Source organism: Myotis yumanensis, unplaced genomic scaffold (assembly GCF_028538775.1).
Source record: "Myotis yumanensis isolate MYYU_CA2020_CCGP unplaced genomic scaffold, mMyoYum1.0.hap1 SCAF_2, whole genome shotgun sequence".
Taxonomy (NCBI): domain Eukaryota; kingdom Metazoa; phylum Chordata; class Mammalia; order Chiroptera; family Vespertilionidae; genus Myotis; species Myotis yumanensis.
The window spans coordinates 14,366,768-14,386,917 of NW_027223753.1; the positions used below are offsets into that span (position 1 = coordinate 14,366,768).

At 50.0% G+C, this 20,150-nt stretch overlaps 1 protein-coding gene across 1 annotated transcript in view; it reads right to left on the bottom strand.

The window, feature by feature from the left end:
* The window catches only part of ASAP3 (ArfGAP with SH3 domain, ankyrin repeat and PH domain 3), a 48,636-nt gene that overhangs the window by 8,795 nt on the left and 19,691 nt on the right, over positions 1–20,150 (bottom strand). Inside the window, 12 exon segments of the mRNA XM_070404330.1 lie at positions 338–425; positions 739–808; positions 2,136–2,245; positions 2,410–2,496; positions 2,673–2,748; positions 3,496–3,581; positions 3,798–3,909; positions 4,163–4,321; positions 11,149–11,198; positions 12,339–12,413; positions 14,714–14,859; positions 14,955–15,027. Coding sequence (XP_070260431.1) covers positions 338–425; positions 739–808; positions 2,136–2,245; positions 2,410–2,496; positions 2,673–2,748; positions 3,496–3,581; positions 3,798–3,909; positions 4,163–4,321; positions 11,149–11,198; positions 12,339–12,413; positions 14,714–14,859; positions 14,955–15,027 — 1,132 coding nt within the window.

The window sequence follows — 20,150 nt, forward strand, 5'->3', positions numbered from 1 at the left end:
TGCTCCTCTCTTCTGGACACACCCCCTCTTCTTACAGTCCTGGGTCCCCAATCACACCCCTGCCAGAGAGGGCTCCATAAGGATGAGACTAGGCTTTTCTCAGCCTATGCCTGCCCCGAGAAAGCCTGGCACCAAAGGCTCCAAAGTACTAATAATTCCAAAATCTACCCCTCCAAATCCATTCAAATGTGCTTGGGCCTAGGGAGTCTTCTGCCTGCAGTAGTGGCTGTTTGACAAACATGTGGAACTGGACACGGCCCTGGCTCAGCCTCCTGGTGGCTGACAGGTTTCTTAGAGGAGCCTGGGGCAGTGTGGGGAAGGGGGCGGGACTACTCACGAGTCACCAGGTCAAAGCACTTTTTCTCCTCGGGGTTTGGCCTCACTTGGCACGTCAGCAGGGTCAGCTTCACTGGGGGCCGGTTTATCTGTGGGAAGTTGGGGATGGAGGATGTACATGCTACGCTCTGGGTCTCCCAAACTCTTAGGCCACCGTTACTAAACCTGTTAAATGGGCATAATCCTGTTCCTGTTTATGTGTCCCCTCTCCCAGCACCTCCAGGTCGTGGAGTGTGGGCCAACACCAGGCTGGGAGCTTTGGGTCCCATCCTTCCCGCCAAAGGGCATGTCCAGGAACCTGGATCCAGGTCTCAGAGGGGAGGGTTTGACACTTGTCTGCTTAGAACACCGAGGGGAGAAAGGACCCATGGTGTTCTGAGACCGCACCCCTCCCGGCCTCACCATGCTGTGTGAGATGGTCAGGCAGCCATACTTGACTCCACACTTCCTTTTCTGCCAGACTCTTCGAATTCTAGGATCCAGAGGATAGAGAGACAATGACCCAAGGCTCACACCTAAGTCTCCTGTAGCAGAAAAACAGAGTCCTGGCCCAGGTCTCCTGCAGGAGGAGACGCAGTTCTGCCCATAAGAAGCTCCCGGTCTGATGGGGGAAACAGCCTCACTCTCTGGGAATCCTTATTCTAAAGGGGGAGTGTAACATTGACTCTCTGAGAGCTTCTACTCTGATGGAGAAGACACAGCTCCCAACCTTATCTGAGAGGAGGGACAGGCTCTTGACCGCAACAGGTGGATTATGGTTAAACACAAAGCAACATGAATATTGAGACGCTGAAAATACAATTAGCAAATCCATGCTCTAGAGCTACTTAACACTTCCGTAGATATTAATTGGTTTAACAGAGTTATTCTTCTCTGATAAAAACTGATTTGAAAGTAGTAACAGGGCCCTGGCCGGTTTGGCTCAGTGGATAGAGTATCAGCCTGTGGACCAAAGGGTCCTGGGTTTGATTCCGGTCAAGGGCATGTGCCTTGGTTGCAGGGTCCTCCCTGGCCCGGGCCCTGGTCAGGGCTCCTGCAGGAGGCAACCAATCGATGTGTTTCTTTCACATCGATGTTTCTCTCTGTCTTTCCCTCTCTCTTCCACTCTCTAAAAATCGATGGAAAAATATCCTCGGGTGAGGATTAACAAAAACAAACAAAAAATAAATAAATAAAGGTGATTAAACGTTTAAAAAGAAAGAAAGTAGTAACATGAACACTTCCCATAAGGGCCTAGGCGTTTCCCAGACTGACTTTTTTACACCCAGGGAGGAAGGCACAGGTAACACTTCCATTTCCAGGCATATTCCATATATTGCAGAGGTTAAGAATGAGGGCATGGAGACGCTCTAGCAGTGGTTCTCAACCTTCTGGCCCTTTAAATACAGTTCCTCAAGTTGTGACCCAACCATAAAATTATTTTCGTTGCTACTTCATAACTGTAATGTTGCTACTGTTATGAATCATAATGCAAATATCTGATATGCAGGATGGTCTTAGGCGACCCCTGTGAAAGGGTCATTTGACCGCCAAAGGGGTCGCGACCCACAGGTTGAGAACCGCTGGTCTAGGGCATAAATGCTCAAACAGTGTTCGCTGCTATGTTTCTTCGAGTTAAGAACAACCGTGGCTTTTAGAAGCTCACGTGCCCAGGACTGTGATGGTTTTGCATTGCCACAGTGGAGGGTCCAAGAACCCTCAAATGGTAAGAACAGTCCCTTTGGTCAGTAACTCCAACCCTGACATTTACTGCCTGTGTGGCTTTGGTCAAGCTACTTAAAGTTCTCCAAGTCACTTACCCATCACTTTTCTTGTATAGAAAGCCCACCTTCTCCGTCCCAAATTGCTTGTTGCCTTGGTGCTGGTGGATGCTGTAGCCACCTCCTGAGTTCTTCCGGCTCATGTTCTCCTGCTCCCCAGACATGAAAGGAGACCTCAGGGTGGGAAGAGCCCCATCTGCAGGGGTCTCCTGCAAGGAGACCTCAGGGCACTCTGAGAAGTCTTCCTCCTCCCCCCACCTCCCACAGGGTGTGTCTTGGGGGAAAGCACTCCTGGGATGCATCAGGGGCTGACCTCTCTGTTGTCAAGCTGCAGCGTCCCTCGGAGGGAGTCCCGGAGCTGGGTCAGCTTCTGTAGCTCCTCCTCCTGGGCTTGGCGCAGCTACGGGAGAGGGCAAGACCCCATCATCAGCCAGCAGATGTGCCCGGTGCAGAGTCCAGAGCAGCGCAGCAGGGCAGGAGCCTCACTCTCTGGGCAGGGGGCAGCTCTTCCACACCCAGATTCTCCCAGAAGGACAGGGGGCTTGACCACATGCCAAAGGGTAAGGCCCAACTTACCGCATGCACCGAGGCTGCCAGCTTCTCGATGAAGGGGGACAGGCTCTGAGCAGCCTTCCAGCCATCTTGGAAAAAGCTAAGAGGTGTGAAGCCAAACAAGGGACCAGAGAGAAATGAAAATGAGAGATGAAACATGAAGTATGGGAGAAGGTGCTCCAAGGATCACCAGGCAGTAGAGTCTGATGGTCAAGAACAGGCCCTCTGCAGTTAGAATGTCTGGGATCAGCCCTAGCCGGTTTGGCTCAGTGCATAGAGTGTCAGCCTGGGGACTGAAGGGTCCCGGGTTCGACTCCAATCAAGGGCGCATACCCGGGTTGCGGGCTTGATCCCCAATGGGGGGCGTGCAGGAGGCAGCCGATCAATGGTTCTCTCTCATCATTGATGTTTCTATCTCCCTCTCCCTTCCTCTCTGAAATCAATAAAAATATATTTAAAAAAAAAAAAAAAAAAAAAAAAGAATGTCTGGGTCCAGATCCCAGTTTACTCTCTGTGTGAGCTTAGTAAATCTGAGCCTCCGCTTTCACATCTGTAAAATGGGGACAATAACAATACCTGCTCACAGGGGCGTGAGGGGATTGAGTGAGATCAAGTGAGTCAAGTACTGAGGGCCTGACTCATGGAGAGTGCTCAGTAAAGAAGAGCTGTGAAAACATTACCAAGAAGAGCTGTGAAAACATTACCAAGAAGGTACAGGCATACAGAGTCCTTGGGGGTCTGCCAGACCCTGGGCCTGGGCCTGGGCCTGGGCCTGGTTCTCTGCTGCCTGACGAGTTAAGGGGCGAGGAACATGGGGCTAGGGTTGGGGACATGGGGAGAAACCTACTTGTGCTGGGCATGGAAGAACTTGATGAGGCTCTGCAGGAAGTCAGGGCCTTGCTTCATCTGGCTCTCCCCGGCTTTCAGCAGATACTGGGGGGCGGGGAGGGGAAGATGTGCCACGTGAGCAGAAGCTGAATCCTTGGGACAAGGGCCTGCAGGCCCCCTCTTGGCCATGACTGAAGCTTGGTGACATCCCAAGGGCCATCTGACCAGGGCCGAGCTGAGCCTGTGCCTGGGCCCTGGGAGGTGCAGGAGAGGCAGACGGGAGGACACGTCCCACCCTCCCCGCTCTGGAGCAGCTGTTACCTCGCACATGTGCAGCTGGAAGATGCGCCGCTCCCTCTGTGTGTCCTGGGCGACCTCCCCGTGGCTTCCCCCTGCCACTCGGGCCCGGTCCCTCTCCTTCTCCAGCCTGGCCCTAGGCCGCAAGGAAAGAGAGGCCTGAACATCTCTGGGCCCCTTTCATGCTCCGCCATCCCTACATCCTCCTCTCGGCCACGGGCAGGCACAGGAGAGTGAGGGGGCCCTCCTGTGTGCCGTCAGTGTGGGAGGGCTGGGGTACGCGGTGAACAAGGCAGGTTCGGGGAACCCACCGGCTCATGGGGGAGAAAGACATGAATCAAATCACAGCCGGGAGGAGAGCGGTGGGAGAGTAAAGTGGGGAACTCGACCTTTTCCGGCTGCCCAGGAATTGATGTTTGAGCTGGGATCTGAAGTCTGAGAAGTTGCTTTGGAGATATCTAGGGCTGGGTAGGAGGACCAGAGCATGTGACGGCCGGAGGCAGGAGGGATCAGGAGCCCAGATGGAGAGGGAGGTGGTTCCAGGTGAGCTAAAGAGGGGCCAGACCATGCAGAGCCTGATTCAGACCCTGTCAAGGTTCTTGGTCTTTTTCCCAAGAGCAATGGGAAGGACTTAAGGGTTTTTATTCAGGGAGGTGATGAGCTCAGATGAGGGCCAGGTGGGAATTGGGGTGGCCACCGCTGACTTTGCTGGAAGGAATGGAGCACCCAGTGGGCTGGAGCTTCTGAGCCATGGAGCTTCCCATTTAAAGCTTAGAAAACCTTCGTTCTTTTCTTTGTAAGTGAGATAGAAAGGGCTTCCCATCCCTGTAACTGAAAGTAACTGGGCCTTCTCCCTGCAAATCTTAAGGGTTGTCTGTTTTTCCCCCACCTTTGGGGATGGGGGGGACTGTGCGAAAATGCCACACCCATCAGACCACCCGCCCCCAGCCAGGAGAGTATTTCCATATCGGAGGCTGGGCACACGTGACCACGAAACCTGTATAAAGGAGACATCTCAAGTGGGTGCCAGCCCTGAGCAAAGACAGCCATGGGCTGCATTACGAGCTGCATTATTTCCTTCGAGACTCAGTCTTCCCACCTGGAAAATGGGGACCCTTATCTGTACCCAGATGAGATCAAGTATGCAAAAGACTTAGTACATGGAAGTCTATAGGCCCCTCTAGGCCTCAGTTTCCCATCTGTAAACCGAGGGAGCGATGGCCTGGACTGGTTCCTTCTGGCATAAAGCTTCAGGCCTTACTGCGGTGAGACCTCTGGGACACTGTTGAAATGCAGAATCTGTATGTGGAGCCATTTCTCAACCTCGGAACTAAAGACATTTTGACCATATGATTCTTTGTTGCGGGGTGGGGGTTGGGGGGTGGGGTCCTGTGGATGTAGGATGCTGAGCAGCATCCATGACCTCTCCCATTAGATGCCAATCTACCCAGTTGTAACAACCAGAAATGTCCCCTGAGGGTGAGGGAGGGGGTGCAAAATCACCCCTGGGTGAGAACCACTGCTCTAGAGTGGGGTTATGCAGGCTTTTGAATTTTTATTTAAATTTTCTCACAAGTGGTTATTTTTCATTCCAAGTGGGAGTTCCTGGCAGGGTGGTGGAGTTGGGGGCATAAGAGCTGGATCAGGGCAGATGCTTCTTTTTGGACCTGAAGATGGAGCAGTAGAGAGACACGGCTGGCTCTGCAGTGTGTTGGCAACGATGAGCCTGGAGCTTGCTAAGCAGGGCGGGGGACTGAGCGGGCAGAGCAGCTGGGAGAGGCGGGACTCTCTCAAGTGTACACTGTTATTTTATTTTTCAATAGTGAAAAATGAAAAGTAAGCTAAATGTCTATCAACAGGAAGTGGTTAAATCAATTATGCTCTGTCCCTATATAGGAATACTATGCAGCTCTTACAAAGGCTGCGGAGGCTCTATATCGGGTGGCATGGAAAGATGTCTGCTGCAGAGTAAATGGACAGAAAGGAAGTCACCATATAGTTCAGTGGCTAGAAATGTGGATTCTGGATCTGAATGGCAGCTCCCTCACTTACTCAACCTTCATAAATCTTTCTAAGCTTCAGTTTCTCCATCTCAAAAATGCGACTAGCCTGGCCAATGTGGTTCAGTGGTTGAGCATTGACCCATGAACCAAGAGGTTCCTGGTTCGATTCCTGGTCAGGGCACATGCCCCGGGTCTCGGGCTTGATTCCCAGTGGGGGGCATGCAGGAGGTACCTGATCGATGTCTCTCTCTCATCGATGTTTCCATCTCTCTGTCCCTCCCCCTTCCTCTCTCTCTAAAATCAATAAAAACATATTTTTTAAAAATGAGACTAATTCTGCCTAGTGCTCAGACGATGTGAGTACATGGGAAACATTTAGTATAGTCCCTGGCATACAGCGAACCTTCAATAAATGGCAGGGTTATGATGACGATAATGATACTGACTAAATAAGAACTATTGGTGATAATCTTTAGATCATCTTTTTAGTATAGGGTACTTTTTTTAGTTGTTTATTCAATATTCTAAATACAGGGTCTAGTGGAGATTAAAGGACAGAGTTAGTTAGCTTAGGATGAAGATAAGCTGTAATATACACGACTTTGTGAATTACCATAGCTCTGCCCCTCAGCGTCAGCTCTGGTAATTTACAGAGGTTTACCCTACAAAGTCTGACATAGTCGCCTAATATGACCTGAGACACCTCATACTAATAGCTGGGGAGTGCTTTTAATTCCACCACCCCCACCCATTCATAAAATAACAACTCCCAGGCCTTCCCCGTCCTCAAAGGATCAGCAATGTTAACAAACATTTCAAATGTTAGGATGGTTCTTCTTTCCTCTGAATGGAGTGGCAGCAGAGGAGTAAAAAGAACTAGTGAGTGAAAAGTGCTGAATTGTGCCCTCGCCGGTTTGGCTCAGTGAACAGAGGATCAGTCCTGCGGACTGAAGGGTCCTGGGCTCGACTCCGGTCAAGGGCAAGTACCTTGGTTGCAGGCTAGATCCCCAGCCCTGGTTGGGGCTCTCTCACATCGATGTTTCTCTCTCTCTGTCTCTCACCCTCCCTTCCACTCTCTAGACCAGTGGTTCTCAACCCTCCTAATGCCACGACCCTTTAATACAGTTCCTCATGTTGTGGTGACTCCCAATTTTATTGTTACAAATTGAACATAATTAAAGCATAGTGATTAATCACAAAAACAATATGTAATTATATATGTGTTTTCCAATGGTCTTAGGCGACCCCTGTGAAAGGGTCGTTCGACCCCCAAAGGGGTGGCGACCCACAGGTTGAGAACCGCTGCTCTAGAAGCAAGAAAAGTGCTGAATTGCTAGTTACTAGGAAGACCGAGGTAACTGGAGAAGGAGATGACAGCAGTACCATTCAGGAAATGGAGATCAGGTTACGGGGGTGGGGGAGGTCATGGAGGAGGAAGATGGGGATCAAAACGGATCAAGCACCCACCAGCCTGCCCTTGAACCCCCTCTCCTGTGATGCCTGTTCCAACCACCCTTCTCTCCACCTGAACAAAACCACCTCCTTTTCTGCCACCTCTGTGCTGATGATGGCTCTGTCACTCTGTGCTTCACTATTTACTGAGCCACCTCTCTCCTTGCTTATAAAACGTAGTGGGACCCACCAAGTTTTAATAACAGCACCTCTCCCTGCCAAGGGCAATGCATCTGATAACAGATGCAAAGGGTTCATCACGTGTCTGGTGCAAAGGCAGCTCTTACGTAAGTATAACTACTAGCTGCTATTATCACTAATTATTATTTTTAAGCACTAAAGCAATCCCCCATTTTACAGATGAGGGGCCGAGATGGTAAGTCACAGCTAAGTGGTAGAGCAGGATTTGAACCCAGGTCTACCTGGTGCTAGAGCCCTGGGCCGGCGCTGGTACCCAACACTGTGCTCAGATTTGTTCCATCCCTCCTTCCTGCCTTCCCCCAGCTGGTGATGGTCACAGTGTCTTTTTTTATTTTTAATATATTTTATTGATTTTTTACAGAGAGGAAGGGAAAGGGATAGAGAGTTAGAAACATCGATGAGAGAGAAACATCAATCAGCGGCCTCCTGCACATCCCACTGGGGATGTGCCCAAAACCAAGGTACATGCCCTTGATTGGAATTGAACCTGGGACCCTTCAGTCCACAGGCCGACGCTCTATCCACTGAGCCAAACCCGTTAGGGCCACAGTGTCTTTTTTGATAGATCATGGTCAGGGACTATTTTACAGATGATGAAGCTGAGACCCAGGCAAGGGAAGTGAGTGCCCAAGACCCCAAGCTGGCCAAGGGAATGCTGGGAGCAGAGCTCTGGGCTCCTGCCTCTCGGCGCCTTGCTGTGTTATTCTGGTCCTGGTTCTGGCTCAGAAAGGTGGCCAAGAAATACTTGTGGAACTGCAGGGCCAGGTGCTTCATAGGCACTGCACTAATCTCATCCCCACGTCAACCCTGTAAGGTATCACTAGCCCCATTTTGCAGATGAGGAAACAGTCCTGCACGTGGAACAGCCTAGACCAGTGGTTCTCAACCTTCCTAACGCCGCGACCCTTTAATACAGTTCCTCATGTCGTGGTGACCTCCAACCATAGACTTATTTTCATGGCTACTTCATAACTGTCATTTTGCTACTGTTATGAATCGTCATGTAAATATCTGATATGCAGGATGTATTTCCATCGTTACAAGTTGAACATAGTTAAAGCATAGTGATTAATCACAAAAACAATATGTAATTATATACGTGTTTTTCGATGGTCTTAGGCGACCCCTGTGAAAGGATCGTTCGACCCCCAAAGGGGTCGCGACCCACAGGTTGAGAACCGCTGGCCTAGACAATCGTGGCCCCTGCACAGGACCTGGGATGCCTTTCTCAGGGGCCCCAGCTGGAGAGGGGAACCCTCCTCCTACATGAACAACCCAGGGATGAGACCGCTGGTGGTACCACACAGACGCTATCAGGACCCTGGGCCCTTCCAGCTGCTGCCTAGACTGGTTTGTAAGAAGGAGGTGGGCCCTAGCTATTTTGGCTCAATGGATAGAGCGTCAGCCTGAGGACTGAAGGGTCCCAGGTTTGATTCCGGTCAAGGGTGCATGCCCGGGTTGCGGGCTCGATCCCCAGTAGGGGGCGTGCAGGAGGCAGCCAATCAATGTCCTCTCACATCATTCTCTATCTCTCTTCCCTCTTCCTTCCTCTCTGAAATCTATAAAAATATATTATATATATAAAAAAAGAATGAGGTGGAATTACTCATCAATAGCTAGCTGTACCTGGAACACTCATAAAAAGAAATGTACCAGGGCAGCTCAGTGGTTGCATGTCAACCCAGAAACCAAGAGGTCACCGGTTCGATTCCTGGTCAGGGTACCTACCCAAGTTGCAGGCTCGATCTCCAGTGGGGGGTGTGCAGGAGGCAGCTAATCGCTGATGTTTCTCTGTTATCAATGTTTCTACCTCTCTATCCCTGTCCCTTCCTCTCTCTAAAAATCAATAAAAACACACACATATATATAAAGAAATATACACAGATACCTGTGCCAGGACATGTAGCTCAACCTATGTAACATGCACGTCCAAAGCCAGGAGACCACATAGCATGGCAGGAAGAACACTGGACTAAGAAGCTTTGGGTTCTAGACCAGGCCCTGTTGACAACTCACTAATAGTCTCAGCCAAGCCCTTTCCCCCATCAATTACACAGAATCTTTTCTTTAAGTGTAACCTCATACACAAACTCAATATATAAACCTGGTAAAAGCAGAGCTTCTTGGGGAAAGCCAACAGGGGAGGGTTTATTCTTCTCATTTGGTAGGCAATGCCCTGAAAGGCTAAGGCCTAGTCAAGGCAGCTCAGGAAAAGCCATGTGACCCCCATCAAATTATAAAGAAAAACATAGCCTGTGTCCACACCTCTAATGAGAGCAGATGGCCACGCCCAAAATAGCTCCCACACATGTGACCACAGAATCTACGCCCACAGCTGGAGTGTAAATGGAGATGATGGTGGAGGGAGCAGTCATGACCTTCATTCAGACTCAGGGAGGTCCCTCTCCAGGGCTCTGGGAGCTGGAACAATAAAGCTCCAGAACCTACTTTTTGGAATCGAACCTACAGAAATAATTATGGGTGGGAACAAAGATTTAGTTCCAAGGATGCCTCCCCCATGATAGGGGCGGATGAAATACATTGTGGATTATGCAGATGTTGGCACACCTTGCACCATTTAAGTGACGCTGTATAAGAATATGTAATGATGTAGAGAGATGCACTTTTAAGCACGAAAAAGATTACAAAACAGTATGACTATTATCTCAGTTTTATAAAAATATTTCTTTATATATAGAAAATAGAAAGATGTTAATACTTCAGCCTTGGGAATTAAAGATTTTCCTTCTAGTTTTTGCTAGTTCTTCCTTCCCCCACTCTTTTTTAAAATATGTGTGTGTGTGTATATATATATATATATATATATATATATATATATATATATTGATTTCAGAGTGGAAGGGAGAGGGACAGAGAGATAGAAACATCAATGATGAGAGAGAATCATTGATCGGCTGCCTTCTGCATACCTCCTACTGGGGATCCAGTCTGCAACCCAGTCATGTGCCCTGACCGGGAATCGAACCATGTCCTCCTGGTTCCTAGGTAGATGCTCAACCATGTAGGAACCAGATGATAAAATTACTGTGCTGCCGGCATGTTCCCTGACCTAGAATCAAACCATGACCTTCTGTCACCTTGGAACTCCACTCTGCCTCGAGGCTCCTTTTGTCCCCATGATGTCATTGGTGATGTTCACAAGAGGCCAGGGTATGACATCAACTTCCTTTCCTCCTCTCTTCCAATTAAATGTTTATAGATACCACTTGGTATTACAGAAAGAGGATCAAGGAACACGAACCCAAGATCTGCCTAGCTGTGTGGTCTTGGGAAAGTAAGTTAACCTCTCTGAGCCTGCAACTCCTTTTCTGCTCATTGGGATACTAACATCTCCCTCACAGGGCTGGGTGATTGTGAGGGTTAAATGATCAGTGTATGGAGATGTTCAGGAAATGGTCGTTCCTCTCTGTCTCTGCACACCTGGCACCACCGAGCAGCGGGGTCTCTGAGAGCAGCATTCCGAGGTCCCTTCACAATAGCTCCCTTTTGGCGGTCTGTGGTTCAACCCCCAGCCTCCAGTGAGGCCTGCTCATAAACCATCCCCACCACAACCACCCCACTTCCCGTAACCGCCTTTAGCAAGATGTCATGTGCTTTTGGGGGACATGTCCCGGCAGCATTAGGTTCTTCCCCAATCCAGCCTCCTGTTGCAACATAAGGTCACTTTCCTGGACAAACCACTGGCTGCAGCCACTTACATTTTGGCTTCATAGTCCTTCCACGCCTTCTCCAGATGTTTTTTGGAATCCTGTGGTTTAAAAAGAACAATTTGCCCAAAGGGGCACCTGGGGTGGGCAATCAACAGTACACTTTGCTTCCTTCAGGGGAACCCTGCACTTTTGTGCTCCTCTATGCTGTTCAAGCCATACTCCAACCAGCCCCTGCCCCCATAGCCCTGACTGTAAACCTGCCCCCAACCCCCAGTAGAAACTGACCCTATTTCTCAGGGCTGAGCCCCTTCTCCCACACGACCTCTTCCCATAGTTGCCAAGAATCAATTGGGTTTGGTGGGCCCAGGCTCGGGCTGTGGGGAGATTTGGGGGGTCTGCCCTCAAATGATAGAGATCACCATGAGGATAAAGGTGGGGAGGATGGAGGTCAGACCCCCCCTACCCCAACTTTACCCCACCATTCTCTCCTGCCTGGTGTAGATCATCCTGATATTTGGTAGAGGACAGAAGCACTGAGAAGCTAAAGAGCGTCCCCTATGGTCTCCTACCCAAGGTCACACAGCAAACCAGTGTGGCCTGGCTGGTCCCTGGCCTAGTTTGCCGGGCCCGGGGCCCAGCTGCTCACACCCTCAGAACAGCCCTGGCTTCGGTGCCCCAGTCAGCCAGGTGAAAAGCTGCCTGTCTGGTTTGGGTGGTTCCCAATCTGGAGTCTAGCCTGGGGCAAGGAGGGAAGCCTCTGCGGGGAGGACAGCTCCTGTCCAGGGCAGCCTTTCCAGGGAGATGATTGCCGCCCTCTGGAGCTCCACTCTGCCTCAAGCCAGGAGCTGCCGGTGCAGAGAAGCAGCCACGGCTGGGCGTCGGGAGTCCAGGGCCCACACGGGCCCCTCCACTGACTGGCTGTGTGAACTGTAAGCAGGTTGCCTGGGCCTGTGTTTCCTCAACTGCAAAATGGGGATGAGAGTACCTACAGGACCCCCCTCCTAAGGCTGTAAGAATTCCATGAACTATTGCACATGGGGCCCTGGCAGGCAGCAGGCCGGCCATCCCGGGCTAACCCCAGAGCCAGGCGCTCCTGTCCCCCAAGGATCCGCAATATGGAGTCAGTACTTCTAATGGGACCGCCTTGCTTGGCCTCCCCTGTGGTCCCCTGCCCACCCCTGTCTTGCAGTATCTCACCACCTCTGGGTACCCTTCCTCCCCTCCACCTGGAAACTCACCTGTCGCCCATCCCTTAGTTGCCCCTTCAACAGACTGTCCAGCGGGAAAGAGACAATGTTGTTCAGGTTCTGAACCTGGAAAGAGCAGAGACCTTGAGTGACCATCTGCCCAGCCCCAAGGGGCTTGAGTACAGGGAAGCATCATGAGGCAAAGGACATCGCTGGGGGTCAAGGAAGCAGGGGAGAGAAAGATGCAAAGATGGGAAGGTAGAAGGGGGTGGTGCAGTCGGCTTCCCATAAAAGCTGCAGCCCTTAAAGGCGGCCTCAGCACCTCACTGCCCCAGGAACATCCACGATCAGTCCCATCTCTGTCCTCTTGCCAGGAGCACCCTCCCTTCCCTCTCTGACTCTCTGAAGTCCTCCTGTCGTGCCCAGGGGCTCAGGCGGATTGAGTGACTCACCCAGGGTCACACACCTAGTGAGCAGCAGAGCAGGGACTGGAGGCCTCAGTCTAAGCCCCAGTCTCCCCTGTGGTCACATGGGGAGAAGAGTTGAGTCAGAGCTGACCAGAGAGTACCCCATCTTTGGGCCAGAGTGGTTGGATCAGGAACAGGCACGTGACCCAAGCCAGCCAATCAGATCCCTTCTGGGACTTTTCTGCCATGGGAGAAAGCCTAAAGAAAGATGCAATCTTTCTCCTAATAAGATATGACTCTGAACAGAGACAGGAGAAACTATCAAAGAGAAAGGAGGAGCCTAAAGCCAGTAGCACTCCTGGACTTTCCGTTTCAGGGGCCAATGAATTCCCCTTTTAAAAATTAACCTCGTTTGGGTTCAGTTTCTGTTATTTGGCAACCTCAATGGCCTGTCTAATATTTCAGCCCACCTTTCACGGTACAGCCCAGGCCCCCCTCCTCCAGGAAGCCTTCCTGACCACTCCTGCCTGTGGCCTATGCTGATCTCTCCTTTTCGGAACCATGGCAGCACTACTCAGACCAAGACCCCCAGCACACATCAGCTTGAGTGACAGAAGGGAAAGAGAGGTAGAGACAAAGGAGGTCACTAATTCAGCTCAACTCAAACACAGAAAGGCCTCTGTGTGTAGGCCAGTGTGCAAGGCCATGCTACACAAAGAGATATAATGACAGATGGCAATATTAGGTAACACTCACTGAGCCCTTACTCATGTGATCCCCATTACAACTCCGTGGGGCGGGTGCCATCACTATCCCGGTTTTATGGAGCAGAGACCTGGGGCTCAGGCCGACTGAGTGACTCACCCAGGGTCACACACCTAGCGAGCAGCAGAGCAGGGATTCGAGGCCCAGCCTAAGCCCGAGATCCAGGTACTTAACCACTAAGTCAGTGATGGTGAACCTTTTGAGCTCGGCGTGTCAGCATTTTGAAAAACCCTAACTTAACTCTGGTGCTGTGTCACATATAGAAATTTTTTGATATTTGCAACCATAGTAAAACAAAGACTTATATTTTTGATATTTATTTTATATATTTAAATACCATTTTACAAAGAAAAATCAACAAAAAAAATGAGTTCGCGTGACACCTCTGACACGCGTGTCGTAGGTTCGCCATCACTGCACTAAGTGCTTCTGGGAGGTGTGACCCTGCAAGCCCTGGAGGGCACTGGTGGGACTCCAGCCACTAGAGCAGGTCCAAGGAAGCCTGGAGGGCGAGGGGCTTTCCTGGGAGGGGGCAGAGCCAGGCTTGTGGTCAGACGCTGGAGCCAGACAAGCTGGGTTCAAATCCAGCTATTTGACCTCAGGCAATTGCTTAACTCATGTCTTAGTTTCCTGGCCTGTGAATTGGGGACAAGAGTACAACCAACCCCACCGAGCTGTGCTCCAGGATTAAGAAGCTAACACTGAGAATCAGGCCTCCACCGGGAAGAGCTTGTACCTCGGTGGCCTTGAGGCAGGGACTCAAGGACAGAGGAGGAGGCAGTCTCAGGAAGGAACCTGAGGCCACTGGGCCCCCTGCAGAGCTGAGAGGCTTGTTGAGGCAAGGCAGGGTGTAGGCTTTGAGGTTGGGAAAGCGGAGGACAAAGAGGATTGAGGATTGCTGGTGGCATAAACAGGAACCCCAGAGTGTGCCCTCCCTCGGTGGGTCTCTTCCCCACTGAGAGACCCCTTCTGCTCCAGGGCAGTCACCACAGAAGACATAGAGGAGGGTGGAGAGAAAGGAAGGGGGAGAGACAAAGAGAAAAGATGTGGGTGAGACGTCAGAGAAGAAGAATGCAGGCAGGTCAGAACTAGAAACGGATCTCAGGTCATGGGTCAGAGGTCAAGGGAGACTAGAGGTCAGTGACAACCTGGGAGAAGGGTGGAAACCAACCCTTTCCTGGCCAGGTTCTTTAGTCCACGAGGTTTACCCTGAGCCTGGGCTGGGGCTGCCTGAGGAGGGATTAGGGGCCTCACCAGGTTCTTGAAGAGCGCGGCCACCTCGCGGGTGAACACGGCCAAGTTCAGGAAGCCGGTGGACAACTCGTGACTGTTTTGGGACAGGTGGCTGTTGCCTAAGGATTCCACGGCCTCTCGGTAATGCTCCTCGTTCTCCACATGGCCTGTGGAGATAGGGAAGGGAGCTCAGAGTTAGCTCCAGGCTGGGGCTGGGGAAGGGGCTGCCTGGCCAGGCTGGGCATCGAGCAAGCTCACTTACCAAGGCCAGAGCTGTGGATGGCTCGCACAGCCTTCTTTATTCTCTGCAGGATGGCTTGGTCTCCCTCCAGCATCTGGAAGCAAATGTGGACAGAGGTTCAGGCATGCCCAGCTGGGAGGGGTGCCTGACTCCATTATCCCACCCTCCAAACAAACATATAGAGTTTCCAGCCTGGCTGGTGTGCTCAGTGGTTTGACCTATGAACCAAGAGATCACAGTTAAATTCCTGGTCAGAGCACATGCCTGGGTTGTAGGCTCGATCCTCAGTAGCGGCCGTGCAGGAGGCAGCCAATCAATGATCCTCTCTCATCACTGATGTTTCTATCTCTCTCTCCCTCTCCCTTCCTCTCTGAAATCAATAAAAATATATTATAAGGAAAAAAATAGTTTTCTCCGTTACAACCTCCCTCAACATAAACAGATCACCCTCTTCTACCCAGAAAACCATGGACCAGTCCCCCACTCCAGGAGGAACGCAGCTTCTCCCCGATTCCAATGCAGGCTGAGTGAACGTCGAGATCCTGAGACGTGTAGTGTAGTGGGATATGCTAGGCCTGGCTTGACTCTCAACTCTGGCACTAACTAGTGTGTCAACCTAGACAAATCTGTTATATTCTCTGAGCCTTGGACGCCTGATCTGCAAAGTACGGATGATACTGTGGACTCAAGGAGTTGCTGAGGGAATTAATGATTTTATGGATATGTACAAAATGCTTAGCAAAAGACCAGAGAGAGAACGTGGACATCTATACATTCTCGAAAGACATGATGGGGTCCCTGGCTGGTTTGGCTCAGTGGATAGAGCGTTGGCCTGTGGACTGAAGGGTCCCGTGTTCAATTCCGGTCAAGGGCACGTGCCAGGGTCTGGGGCTTGATCCCCAGTAGGGGGCGTGCAGGAGGCAGCAGATCAATGATTCTCTCACATCATTGTTTCTATCTCTCTTTCCCTTCCTCTTAAATCAATAAAAACATATTTTAAAAAAGACATGATGGGGGAATGCTTGTTCCCAAAATCCTTGGCTCAGTAATCAGCCATGTGAGGACGAGGAGGCAGAGGTGGGATACCATGGGTGGGCAGTGAGATCAGAGGGGACACACTCAACACCCCACTGGAGAGAACTGGTGGGACGACATCAGGCCATGTCCAAGTTCAGAGGTTGTAGGACAACTAGCAGACTGGGGAAGGCCAGAAGATAAGGTAAGAAGCCGGCCTCCCATGCTCTAGGTGAGCTCACCCCACATGGAAGCTGCCAACCTCATGAAACCCTCATGAGATATATAGTTAAGTTGGAATGTTAGGGTTGCAAAGGGCCCACAGAGCCACAGATTAGGAATCTGAGGCCAAGAGAGGGGAGGGCCATGCCCAGAGTCAAATAGTGGGCAGGCAGCAAGGCTGGGCTTCCAGGGGTGCCCCATGACAGTGCTATATCCACGGCCCCGCCCTGACCTCAGCCCCACCTGTTTTGTCCAGCGACTAAATGGGATCAGAGTTTCATCTCCAAAGAGTTACTGCAACGTGACAAGAGTTAGCAAACACGTTGGAATGGTGTCTGCAAGGACTGTAAACAATGCTCACAGAGGGCATGCACGGGGCAGAGCTTAGAGGCCCTGCGGCATGTTCTCGGGAGCTTCTGGCATGTGGGAAGCCTCTGGAGGGAGGGGGTCTGGTTTTGAAGCCCAGCTCCACTGTCCAGATGCTGTGTGACCTTGGGCAAGTTGCCTATTGTCTCTGAGCTCCCTGACCAGCTATATGTAAAAGAAAGGAAACAGTGCCCACCTCTCAGAGTTGGTATGAGGATTATTTTGTAGGCGATCATGCACATAAAGGGTTTACATGGTGTTAAGCAGAGTGTGTCCTCAATGAATAGAACCTATGATCATGATCAGCAGCTGCTGCTGGTGCTAAAAAGGTCCATCAAATCCTGGATATTTTTCCTATATGGATTAGAAACCTAATATTCTCCTCCCTGAGTATGAACTTGAGATACTTTCATGTTTGGAGCCAGTGGAAACCCATCACAGGACTGAAGAAAGAAAGTCAAGGACTTCGGGAGATGGGTCATAATTGAATAGCTAAGGAACTAAGACTCTTTTTACTGGGGAGACCCAGGAGAAAGGACACGACATCTCTATACTTCCCAAAGACCCGGATGGGGAGACACTTGTCCACCAAAGCCCTTGATCCCCACCTTGAAACTTGAAAAGGGAAAGCTAAGAGGTGATCAACTTAAGGCGCGATGCCTTCACTCCAAAAGACAGTACAAGGTAAAGATGTGAACAAATTCCAAAGAGATTTAGAAAACCCTCTAGAACAGGCATGTCAAACTCAAAGGCTAACACGGGCCAAATAAACAAGATATACAGCCTGCGGGCTGCGAGTTTGACATACTTGCTCTAGAAGGTAGATCTGTATGCCTAGCACACAGAAGATGCTCAACATTGTTTACCTAAATGAATGACAGTTTGCAAAGTCCTGGGCACGGACCTGAGAGGTCTACTAGGTCGATGCTCTAGATGCCTTTTGGGGAATCTTTCCATCCCACGATATCCACTCTCTGAAAACTGCCGTCCTCTTCTCTAGAGGTGAACCCTTGCTGCCTTGTTTGTTCCAGCGTTGACTGGACCAGGGTGGACACTTGAACCAAAGTAGGCCAATTCGATTCTCTCTCCAAGGAGTTTGGAATTGGGCTCTGGGAAGCTAGCGAACTGACTGAACGTGCTTAAGCTGGGAAACCTTGCCCACCATGTGCAAAGGAAAAAGAGCAAAGCAGATATGTAGAAAGAGGTATGAGACCCAAGCTGCCACCGAAAGGCAGGAGAAAAGGGCTGCCCTGGTTTCTGATAACTTTCCAGCTCCTGTTACGTTGAATATTCTATCACTGTACAGGCGGGGATGTCACCTTAATCACCCACAAACTGTCCCTTGATAGCTTTGTCAGACATATATGGGGAAATGGCTTCCCAGAAAGAACTAGTTATTGAGTGCCTGCTATGCATTCATAACCTGTGTAAAAGGCACAATCTCACAATGGACACAAGACACTGGGGGGGTGCGGTGAGGGCATTTGCCGGGGCGTAGGGGAGGCCAGGGGAAGGTCAATGGGGAATAAAAGGAGACATATGTACTACTATTTGTAATACTTTAAACAATAGCCCTAACTGGTTTGGCTCAGTGGATAGAGCATCAGCCTGTGGACTCAAGGGTCCCAGGTTCGATTCCGGTCAAGGGCATGTACCTTGGTTGCGGGCACATCCCCAGCAGGGAGTGTGCAGGAGGCAGCTGATCGATGTTTCTCTTTCATCAATGTTTCTAACTCTCTATCCCTCTCCCTTCCTCTCTGTAAAAAATCAATAAAATATATATTTAAAAAAAATACTTTAAACAATAAAAAAAAAGGCACAATGTCAGCTCTCAGGACATCACTATCTAAGGGCTGAGAAAGAGCCAAGTAAGTAGGTACTGGTAAAACAGTGTGATTAGATGAACAAGGAACCAGGGAGCCCACGGGAAGCAGAGCCCTGTCTGCTCAGGAAGAGCAGGGAAGGCTTCCCTTAAGCCAGCGGTTCTCAACCCGTGGGTCACGACCCCTTTGGGGGTCAAACGACCCTTTCACAGGGGTCACCTAAGACCATCGGAAAACACATATATAATTACATATTGTTTTTGTGACTAATCACTATGCTTTAATTGTGTTCAATTTGTAACAATGAAATTGGGGGTCACCACAACATGAGGAACTGTATTAAAGGGTCGCGGCATTAGGAAGGTTGAGAACCACTGCTTAAGGCTTAAGCTAAGATGCTTGACTCCAGGACTGGACAGGAAGAAAAGAAACTGAGACTGACTGTACTGTGAGGCAGCACAGGGAGCGCTGGGTAAAATGGTAGGATTGCTAGAGGAGAGAGGCTTGCTCTGGGAAGAATGGGCAAGGAGCCCTAGCCACTGTGGTTCAGTTGGTTGGGCGTCTTCCCGTGCGTGCGTGGAAAGATTTTGGGCTCGAGCCCCAGTAGGGGGTGTGCAGAAGGCAGCTAAATGATGTTTTGCACTCACACTGATGTTTCTCTCTTCCTCTCTCTCCCTTCCTCTCTCTCTAAAAATCAGTAAAAAACAAAGAAAAACATTAAAAAACAACTGGGAAACAAACACATACACACACCAAAAAAAAAAAGGGGGGGGGGGGGGAAGAAATTTTTTAAAAAAAACGGGCAAGGAGATTAACATAGTTCGCGCATTCATTCATTCATTCCAACAGGCATCTATTGGTGCCTCTTTCAGTCAGGCATGGCCTTCCTTCAAGAGGCTCACAGACATCTAAACACACAAGTGCCTGAAGGGGGCACAAGAGGGGAGAATTCTAATCACCCTCTTCTCAAGAAAACACCTGAAAATCGTTTACACTGGGGTATAAATCATTTATTCTCTCTGATACAATCGGCAAAGACTTAAGCTAAAGAAAAATGCTTTTTACAAGAGTTTATTTATAAAGAAAAATATTTTTAAGGAGGAGATTCTGATCATAGCCTGGGGATGGGGAGGTATTTGGGGAAAGGCACAGAGGTGTCCAGAACGTCTGCAGCGGTGTGTCGCAAGCTGAGGTGCTAGCCCCAGTCTCCCCAAAATAATCTCCCGCAAGACAATAGCCCAGTCAGTTCTCCAAACCTCCTCCTTTTTAAAATGGGAGAAAAATAATATAACATGGCAGGAAAAATCCATTTTCCACTTAACTCACAGAGTTACTATGAGACCCACATGAGATCGCAGACATGTGCCAAAGCTTGAGGCATTTGGAAAGAATGAGTATGATTCTTACTGTGGCTTGTTTTCTGCCTCTGTGTGAGATCAGCCCTTATTTCCCATGCCTGAGCCTGAATAGGTTAGGGAGGGGGGGAAAATCAGGTCTGGATTTAGGTGGGTCCATTTAACCCCCAATAGTTGTTCTCAAAGTGGGGGTCCCTGAACCAGCAGCATCAACATCACCTGGGTATATGTTAGAAATGCAAATTCTTTAGCTGAATAAGAAAATCTGCGGTGGGCCCAGAAATACTGTGTCTTAACAAGCCTTCCAGGTGAGTCTGATGCATACTAAAGTTTGGGAATCACTGGTCTAATTCAGAGATGCAGTAAATCATCATTGCTAAGAGTATGGGGCTGGCCCCAAACTACCTGGTTTTTAATATTAGCTCCTTAGGTACTTG